The sequence below is a fragment of the Hippichthys cyanospilos genome, chromosome 15, assembly GCF_059441005.1.
Source record: "Hippichthys cyanospilos isolate Australia breed blue-spotted pipefish chromosome 15, RoL_Hcya_1.0, whole genome shotgun sequence".
In the NCBI taxonomy this organism is placed as follows: domain Eukaryota; kingdom Metazoa; phylum Chordata; class Actinopteri; order Syngnathiformes; family Syngnathidae; genus Hippichthys; species Hippichthys cyanospilos.
The window spans coordinates 1775066-1785636 of record NC_142383.1 but is presented as its reverse complement, the minus strand read 5'-3'; the positions used below and the strand labels follow the sequence as shown (position 1 = coordinate 1785636).

Genomic DNA, 10571 nt, shown 5'->3' with positions numbered 1-10571 from the left:
GTGGACTCCTGTTGTATGCTTCTCCAGATTTCCTGCGTATACTTAACGAGTTTGACAAAGACATGGAATCCATTCATGTAAAGACCTCATTTCACATTAAAATGCATTAAAGCAGCCTCAAACTTCAAAATCAACAATCTTAAAAAATAATCAGACATAAAATAATAATGGTGACTGGTTAGCACATCAGCCTCACAGTGCAGAGGCTGGCGAAACAATTTAATATACATTTTAATCCACAAATATGTAACAAGAATAAAATCTCTCAACACTATTACGAGACTCCAGAAACAAGAAATGAGAGTCACAAATGACATAAACCGTGACATAAATCTGCAAATGTCTATACTGATTTGTACTCGTAAACATATGGTGAAACGTGCGCAGATTTGTCATTGTGTGATCTTGATTGGCTGTATTTTTACACAGCTCCTTTCTGACCATAGTTTGAGTTCTCCCATCTGTTCACACACAAACACGTTCCAGGTCTGGAATGGTTCCACCAGTGTCTACCTGAGCACCTACTCCTACTAGGGTCTTTGTCTACCTACCAGGGACGATCGAGGGGGGCGAGATGCTCTAACGAATGTCGATTGTTTGGTTGAACTTGGGGCTGTGTTGTTTAGGTTTTTTTTTTTTTTCCTCACTATCAGCCATTATGTAATCCAGCAGTTTTCACTACTGTGCCCAGTTTGATATTTTGAAATAATGGAAGGAGAGAAAATAGAAAATTGATAGGCAGATGGATGATGTGGAAGGGGATCTCTGAGTATTTACATGGAGCAGTGATGAATGTGGCAGCAGCAGACAATAGGGTGAAAATAGACAATGTGTACACAATATGGACATATACCCAATACTTTTAGTTTGTGAGAGATAAAAGAAAGAATAGGATCGTTAGATGCAATTTGTGCGCAACACCTAAAGAGCGGTCCACTTCGCCAAAAAGGACCAGTAATTTGACAAACCTTTTAGACCGGTGCCATAGTAATGTGAAGTTTGTTTAAAGAAAACACACGGCGGATTCCGCTCTCTGATCGTTTTGTGGGTGTGTCTTGTTCTTGATGAGGTTGTAAGTCCTCCGCAGAACCCGAGTGGTAAATGTCCTGCAGTGAGGGTAAGGCTGCTCCACAAATGCGCTGTGAGGACTTGATCACACGCTGAGAGCTTTCCTGTCTTGTGCTGTGCAGTTGCTGTTCCAGACTGGGATGGAGGTGGAGAGGACACATAGCAATACTCAAAAGTAAGAAACTACAGCAGGCCCACACCCGCTGATTGTTACCGGTCATGGCCCTTTTCACCGTGTACTTTTAGCAGGCCCCCTCTCACAAAGCACTTGCTGGAAGTCGGAAAGTGCTTGCTCTGCTACTCGTAGCTTTGTTGATAAACTGCACAGTTCGAATAACATATCAGTTTACTAGTTTCAAGCTAACAGAGCTGCATATTATTAAAGAAACACCTAATTAGGCTCTATTCTCATGTAGTTTGCTTCTTTGGTTGACCATCCTGCTTGCCATTCACCTTTTGAGTTAGCCCCAGGAGGGGGAGTACAGGTTCTTCCCTCTGCCTCACATCATAGTTCAATTTGAATAAACTGGCGTGTCCGCTGTCCCTTGGTATGAACGCAAGACCAAGAACCTTCCGACTCTAAGACCCCGTCCTTCTCTGGCTTCCTGCAATAAACAATGCAGGCCACGGAACCTTCATGGCTCGGGCTGTTGGGACTCCTACTTCACAGAGCGATATCATGATATATCTTACAACATTTTGGCTAGTTAGACTTTATAAATGTAACCAAAAAGTGTGGCGCTTGATGAAATGAACGCTTCTGACATATACTTGAGTGTTTCCAGGAGTGTTTCCACTCATCTAGCAGTGCTAGAAGTTGGACCCTTCATCCCAAAGAGTACAGCAGAGGTTTTGGACATGTGACCACTCCTAATGGTGTGGTGGAGCTTGACAAATTAGACAACTTGGTAATAATACATCTTTGTGGTGTTGCTGACGCGATTAACATGTGCATGTGTGTGTTGATCCCTGCTCATACACCAACGCCCAGAAATCTTTCACCAAGGTATGTAAACAGTATTATTCAACTGGGCCAGCAAACAGAGTTCAAATTAAATGTGAAAGCTCCAATAGTGAGGAAATGATGACATAACATATTGTACATTCGCTTTTATTTAAGTTACAGTCCACACCACGTGTTTCAAGGTGCTTTGAACCATCAGTCATACTGTGGCTGCACTCAGGCAGCCATCTTGGGTGGCTATTAGGAGCCACAGATCAGTTGCTTATCGAAATCAGTATAGCTCAAGGTGACATCTTTTTCTTCTTCAACTCCATCTCCGTCTGCACACGCATAGACTAAAAGAAGAAAAAAAACACCTGCCACATTAATGACAAGCACTTTTTCGTAATGACCAAAATGACTGCATTTTCTGATGTAACAATGAGACCACAGTAAATCACTTGTACATAAGTGCAAATCACATGAATGTGTATCCCCTAAAGGGAAGAAAGATACGGAGGCCTTTCTGCCAACAATCAGAAGATTCGTTTGTCCCTGGGGTGCTCTATGGGGAGATGAAATGTGGAGATAAAGAGGAGCACATGATGAACATGAACATAGTAAAGCAATTGTAGAAGGGATTAGCTTTACAATTTAATGTTGGAATGGTTTGAATCAGTCAAAAAGTTTTCAACTTTATACTGTTCTGCTCATCCCTATCCTACTAGGTTTAAAAAAATCTATCTATCTATCTATCTATCTATCTATCTATCTATCTATCTATCTATCTATCTATCTATCTATCTATCTATCTATCTATCTATCTATCTGTCTATTTTTTTTTTTTTTTTTTGAAAAACCTAGTAGGATAGGGATGAGCAGAACAGTATAAAGTTGGAAAGCTAGAATGGTTAAAAATATATAGTACATTATAAGAGAAAATGAAAAGCATTTTAACTTTTGGCTTTTCAAATTTTTCAAATTTTGAAAAATAAAGCGGTAAGTGCAGGAAAAAGGATATTTAAGAAAAATGGCAATTTACTAAAAAAAGTGTTTTAAAATGATATATTTTGGAGCTGTAATTTCAATATTGTGATATTTTAGTTCAAGATGATCATATAGCCAGAACCTGATATCGTCCCATGCCTAGTGAAAAACGTGCACATTTTTGGTGAAAATTGTAGAATTTGGCAGTAATTGTGGCAATGCTAAAAATTGATCACAAGGAGAAGTAGCTGAGCTGAACATTTAGAAATTTGAATAGAGACACATTTTTGAAATCCCATGTCTGGAAATTGTGGGAAAAACAAGAAAAGTAATAGCTCAGGAAATGTGAAATGAACATTTTGTAGTTGTAATATTCAAATTATGGAATGAATGCTTAAGAAGTTAAATGACTAAATACAGCAGAATAAAAATATATCATAATAAGAATCATGATAACAACTAGATGAAGCAATTTCTGGAGAAACTGAGTGAATGCCGAAAGCTGAATGAAAAATTATAGCAGACATATATGATGAACTATGATGAATAATTTGGGATTACAGGGCTTAATCACATTGAGTTGAACAATTTAATGTTGGAACATTTGATTTAGTCAAAAAGAGTGCAAATCAGTGGGAAAAATGACCTGTGAAGGTGTTTTATTTTGAAATTTTGAAAAAAAAATCGGTAGGGATGAGTTCTATTTGAGATCTAATTGATTAAAAATATAGATGTCAGGAGAGAAAAACCAAAAACATTCCAATGCCCTCCTCTGGTATTTCAAATTTGTATTTCAAATTTACAATGTGAGAATTGGTCAAAAGGGTGGAATTACAGGTGATAGCGAGAAAAATCTGAAATTTTGTCTCCATCGCTTTAATGAAAGTCAATTTAGACTTCCTGGCTGTGGCGCAAACCCAACAAAAAGGCATTTCATCTTATTATCATTTACACAATTGTGCAGGGGTATTAAAGTAATAAAACACAAAAAATGTGTTTATTTGTTAGTGTGTTTTCAATTGGATTTTGTTTCTTGCTTGGTCCTACATTTCATGGCGTGTCCATTATTTTGTGAATTTGTTTAATATCATTTGAAGGATCAAGACCTCCTTCCACTTTGACTTTTCCACTTTAAGAAATCTAGCCCAAAAGCATAATACTTACAATACAATGGATATCATGTTTTTCTGGTGATGCATAGTCCTGTTTTTGTATGAATCCTAGCCTTTGCCAAAAAATGCAATTGCAGACACGAGAGCATATTTTTCACCTTTCCATAGGCCTCTACACACCCACATTTAACATAGTAGTACACAGCTTAAAATATACACTACAGTACACTACACTACACTACACATTCTACCAATTAACATTACAACACCTACAGTATTAAATTAATGTACCTCCAAGTTTTTGGTGATAGCATGGTCGGGCCCATGGGTGATCATGAGAATGCCATAAGCTTTACAGATCATACTGTGGCCCATTTCAGTCTGCCCCGCTTGCCAGTGTAGGACGCCTGCACGCATGATGGCCAAGCCCAGCCGTGCATTGTTGTGTGGATATAAGTTCCTGTTGACAGGTGCAAGGGCAGTTAGTAAAGAAGAACAACATCTTTAAACATCTTTAACATCTTTAAATCCCGACTAAAAACACATTTATATTCAAAAGCATTTAGTTAATTGAGCCTGTCTGCAGCTTTCTTCTTTTTTCTTTTTCCCTGCCCCCCCTCTTCCGGCCAGGAGAGGGGGCTAGCTAGATAGTGAGGGTTGACTTGACCGCCTCCATTGGGTCCTGCGCTGGTCGACCATCACGGGTTAGGAGTTCGGCCGTCTGCGGTCCACCTGGCTGGAATGTGGGATGGTTCCTGCCCAATGGCTTTGCCTGCTGTCAAGACATCACTGCACTATATAGCACAATATGTTTTCTGTAATTTATATTGTTTCTGTGTCTGGTACATGCAGCATCCACTTCAACCTGTGGGCCTGGAAGGGGGCTCCTCCCACCTGTGGTCCCTTCTGGAGGTATCTGATTTTCCCCAAATTGGGGTTTTGGAGTTTTTCCTTCCCCTTCTGGGAGCTTTGACAGGGGATGCTGTTGTGTACCTTATACTGAAAAGATGTCTCTGTACGACCTCTTTTCATCTGTGAAGCCCTTTGAGACTTCGGTGATTTAGGGATTGAAGAACAAGAAATCTAGTTCAGGCTCAATTCAATTACGCATGTTACATATACTATACAGTATGAATTGTGCGTGTGTATATATATATATATATATATATATATATATATATATATATATATATATATATATATATATATATTCCCCCCCAAAATGGCGGCGCGTGTAGATGCAGCGGCCAATCGCTCTCCCGTTGTTGTGTTTGTCTAAAAGTTTTTCCGTTGAGTTTACGCCCAAATACGTGTACAGTAGACAGGTCTTCTTACACATCCACAGAAGCAAGATTTGCCAAGTTTTAAACACGGACCTGGAGAACAAATTTTAAACACGGACCTGGAGAACTCGCTAAGGAAACTGAGGCTGCTACGCCAGCCTGCTAATTCACCGAAATCGCCTGCTACCCCTCCCCCGCAAAGGAGGCGCCGGAAGCGGTGCGCCAGGACGAGGAAGCGGGGCAAGTGCGGAGGCATCTGAGCTAGGTTAGAGGCTAACCCAACTCGCCCGGCCATACCATCTATCCTTTTGGCGAACGTTCAATCACTGGACAACACTGGACAACAGGTTCTTGCATGCATTGCACTAATTAACGTAGGTTTGAATTGCCCGTCATACGGGGAATTCGAGTTATGAGCCCAGCCGCTGAACGGGTTAAGGTCGTAACATAGGGCCCCTCTGTACATACTGTGTATATATATATATATATATATATATATATATATATATATATATATATATATATATATATATATATATATATATATATATATACACAAACACACACATATACAGTGGACCCCCGTGTTACAGCATCCATGGCTTATGTTTTTTTTCATGTTGTGATGTGGAATACTGAGGTTTTTTTTGTCCCCTCATGATATTTTCCCAGTTTTGCAACAAATACAACTGTCATGACCCTAGGGGGTTGACAGTATTTGTGTTGTTCTGTCTCCATCTCCAGGATTTTTTAGGTAATTGCACTTATTTTCTGTTGCTGTCAATGCATCCATGCAATGCGTCACTACAATGCTGGTCTGGTATTTGTCAACGTCCCCTCACGGAGATGCTGGCCTGCCATTAGTCCGCCTCACTCTTTTCAAAATGGCGGAACGGTGAAGCTTTGTTCGATTGTGAGTGGTTATAAAACCCTATTTATAGTGCATTTTACTGCTTAATTCAAACTTGAAAGGGTTAGCCATGGTCCCAAGATTTCTAGTGATACTAAAGAGAGAAGTAAGAAGATGATTTATGTGGAAATGATGCTGGAGATAATCAAGAGATACGAAGCTAGCCTAGCCTAGGCTACCCTTACTAGGGAATATGGGCATAACAAGCACCACTCAAAGGTTAATAAATCCTTTCTATATTTTTTATTTATGATGTTTTCTAATTGTATACATGTATATTATAGACTGCTCACATAAAGGAACACTTTTTTATTGGGCCTAGCATGAATTGAATTAACCTGTCTGATAATTTTCTGGTTGGTTAAGCCTGGTTAATCGATTTCAGCTGTATTGGTGTTCATGGAATTAACAACAGGTGCAGTTCAGTGGTAACAATTAGAAAACCCTCAAAACAGGACTGGTTTTACTTGTGGAGGTCAATTCAAGTTTCTCCCTCTTGATCTTTTTTGGCTGATTTTCCACTCGTGCTGATTTTGGCTTGCGTAATTATCTCCACTGGCAGTATGAGGCGATTCCTTAACCCTACAGAAGTTGCACAGGTTGTTCAACTTCTCCAGAATGGCACATCTATACGTGCTGTTGCAAGAAGGTATAATGTGTCTCCCAGCACAATCTCCAGAACATGGAGGAGATTTCAGGAGACTGATGGTCATTCTCGGAGAGCTGGACAGGGCCGAAGAAGGTCCTCAACCCCACAGCAGGACTGATACCTGCTCCTCTGTGCAAGGCGGAACAGGCTGAGCACTGGTCGTGCCCTACAGAATGACCTTCAGAGGGCCACTGGTGTGAATGTCTCTACCCAAACAATCAGGAACAGACTTCATGAAGGTGACCAGAGGGCCCAACGTCCTGTAGTGGGCCCTGTGCTCACTACCCAGCAACATGGAGCTCGACTGGCATTTGCTCAAGAACACCAGAATTGGCAAGTCCGCCACTGGCGCCTTGTACTTTTCACAGACGAGAACAGGTTCACCCTGAGCACCTGTGATAGACATGAAAGAGTCTGTAGAAGACAAGGAGAACGTTATGCTGCCTGCAACGTCGTTCAACATGACAGGGTTGGTGGTTATGGTCTGGGGAGGCATATCCATGGAGGAACGCACAGACCTCTACTGCCTAGGAAATGGTGCTCTGACTGCCATAAGGTATCGAGATGAAATCCTTGAACCCATTGTCAGACCCTACGCTGGTACAGTAGGTCCTGGTTTCCTCCTAATGCACGACAATGCCCGTCCTCACATGGCAAGAGTATGCAGGCAGTACCTGGAGGATGAAGGAATTAAAACAATTGAATGGCCTTCACGATCCCCTGACTTTTACCCAATAGAAAATCCCTGGTACATTATGTTTCGGTCCATTCGGCTCTACCAGGCTGCTCCTCAGACTGTACAACACCTCAGGGATGCCCTCATACAGATCTGGGAGGAAATGCCACAAGACACCATCCGTTGTCTCATTAGGAGCAAGCTGCAATGTTGTCAAGTATGCATACAAGCTGGTGGGGGCCACACAAGATACTGAAAAGCATTTTGAGTTGCAGAAATTAAGTTTTGGAAAAAATGGACTAGCCTGCCACATCTTCAATTCACTCTGATTTTATGGTGTCTACACAATTGAGCCCTCGATAGGCTGAAAACTTTTATTTGCATTAAAAGATTTGGCATCCTTTTGTTCCTAAGACACTGCCCTGTCATTATTTATATAGGTATCCAACTTTATATTGAGATCTGATGTATTTAATGTGCTTTTTTAAAGTGCTCCTTTAATTTTTGTGAGCAGTGAATATGCGTAGCACTTACTATACTATTTTGGTACCAATTTTTAATATGTATGTACAATTTTGATGTTTTTATCTGGCTTTCTTAACGCATTAGCTATTTAACATAGGTATGGATCGCACGCCATATGGTGAATTCGCCTTACGAGCCCAACTGCGGAACGGATTAATCTTGTAACAATTTATATATATAGAAAAGCAAATCCCTACTTTAAAATACTTGTGTCAAGTCAAGTTTATTTATAAAGCACATTTAAAAACAACCTCAAAAGGCTGACCACAGTGCTATACAATTAGTAAAATACAAAACAAGTTATCAGGCACAAATATAACAATATATCATCAATATCAATATATCAATATAGAGCAGAGTTAGAATAAAAATTGAGGTAAAAACAGACAGACTTGTGTGAGTGGACATTTTTTCAAGCCAAATGAAATGGTAGTCCGTCAGTTCATCTTTTGCCCACCCTTCCACCACTGATACAGGGTGACATTTGACTTTTTTTTTTCTGGGCCGTCATTTGTCAGATGCTGGACTACTTCTGTCTGCACTCACACTAATTTTTTTTTCTGTTTTAGTACCTACACTTAAAGTTAACACCATGTCTGTGGTTGTACAATTATATTGCAATTGAAACACAAACCAGTAATATGAATGTCACATGAAAACAATGCCAGCTAAGGTCTTTAACCCTTGGCTATAATACACCATCATGTTTATTCACCCATATCTGAGGGAATGCGGGTGGGACAATAGTGCAATTAACAATCATGTCAACTGGATGGCATTTTAATGCTTTACGTGGCACTCAATTGGTGGATGTCGGTTCTCATTTATAACTGTCTGCCCTACAACTATAGAAGACAGTTTCATTAACATTTGTCTAAATATGTCTAAATTTAATCTGTCACATACACAAGGAAAACAAAGTATTGCAGAGGTTGAATTTTTGAAAAACTGTCTTCAATCAGGAATCAAAAATCTTCTATCTTGTATTTACTGGCCAAGCCCCAATCAGAGAAAGAATGCAGATTTGTTATCAGCAAGAAAATGTAACCCCGGACAAAGAGAAAGAGCAACTACAAATAAATCTCTGGTAAAGTCAGCTGTGTTATAGCCAGCGGTGTATAGAAGTGCAGGTATGCATGCGCAACAGAAATCACTGATGGGTAACGCCGGGTGCGTCACTGTGTACTTTTGCATACCTAGGTATTTTCCTCCAAGATGTGCCATGGCTTGAAGCACACTTAAATGTCGTGCAAGATTTACCGCTCATATCCCCAGATATTTTTCAGCCATCCTTTATTTTACAAATATGGAAAGAGCATGTGAATGTAGCGCAAGATGTTGCTAATGTAAGCGTTTGATTGAGGTGTCCCATGGTGATGACATGAGTGGTGGAGGAAGCGCTTGTTGGCTATTCCGCTCCCAAAGACAGTAAGAGCTAGCTCATTTTGTGACATGCTTGCGGTAAAACAACAAGTGCTGCATTTCCTTCCTACCTAACTGTTTGGAACAGCTCACGCACAACAGGCTATACTAACAAAAAAGCTTTTCATACGTGTCAGCTGTGTACTAAATCTTACCAAGGTTGTAATTCAACCGTACATATCCGTATGTAATTGTACATAGAATGTGTAGCATGTGCACAAGATAAAAACAAAACAAAACATGGCATACAGAACGTTAGTAATTTAATCTTCTAATTCCAAAGCATTTTCATCTTGACAGCGATCATTGTTATATAACCAAACTTAATAGCACGGTAAGAACAGGTTGCAAAAACGCAGAGAAATCTCTTTTGTTGCGCATAAGATGCTTCGAATGAATAGTTTTCAGCGATTTTCTCCATGGTTCAACAGACACTAATCAAGAGACTTGCTTCACAACTTTGGCGTCACCAGCGTTACCTCGCTACAAGTCTTTCAAAACAAGGTTTCAGATATATAATTTAATCATTTTGAATGAATACAAAAATAATACAAAATTAATTTGCAAAGTTTTAATCTTTTAATATGCTTTTGAGTTATGCTGACCGCTTCAGTATTTGCAACTAATGTGTTTTCCTAATAAAATTTTATTTATAAGCTTTTATTTTGTGAGGCCTGATGACGAATTAACGAACAAGCCTTTCGTAGTACTGTACGAACAACTCTGATCTTTATTTTGCTAATTGGAGAAATGCACATAAACCAGCAGCATATTTAATGTGCTGCCTACCACAGCGCTGCTTGCCACACAACGAGTGTGGACGGGAGGAGAGCGATTAAGAGAAGAGAGGAGTGTAGCATACATCACAAGAAGATTCCAAAATTTAGAATTGAATGGCAATGTGTTTCTTTTAACCCTCAGCCAGTTCACACCTGATACTGGGGACATGCCCCAGTAAAGGGGTTCGATTACATAATTACCTTGGGTGAGAAGTGG

At 39.9% G+C, this 10571-nt stretch overlaps 1 protein-coding gene across 1 annotated transcript in view; it reads right to left on the bottom strand.

Moving 5' to 3' along the window:
- Positions 1-2163: 2163 nt before the first annotated feature.
- The window catches only part of LOC148411323 (histone-lysine N-methyltransferase Smyd1-like), a 29180-nt gene continuing 20772 nt past the window's right edge, over positions 2164-10571 (bottom strand). Inside the window, exons 9-10 of the mRNA XM_088435548.1 lie at positions 4402-4570; positions 2164-2367 (exon numbers count right to left, since the gene is read on the bottom strand). Coding sequence (XP_088291674.1) covers positions 2314-2367; positions 4402-4570 — 223 coding nt within the window. The 3' untranslated portion in view covers positions 2164-2313. The remainder of the gene's footprint in view (positions 2368-4401; positions 4571-10571) is intronic.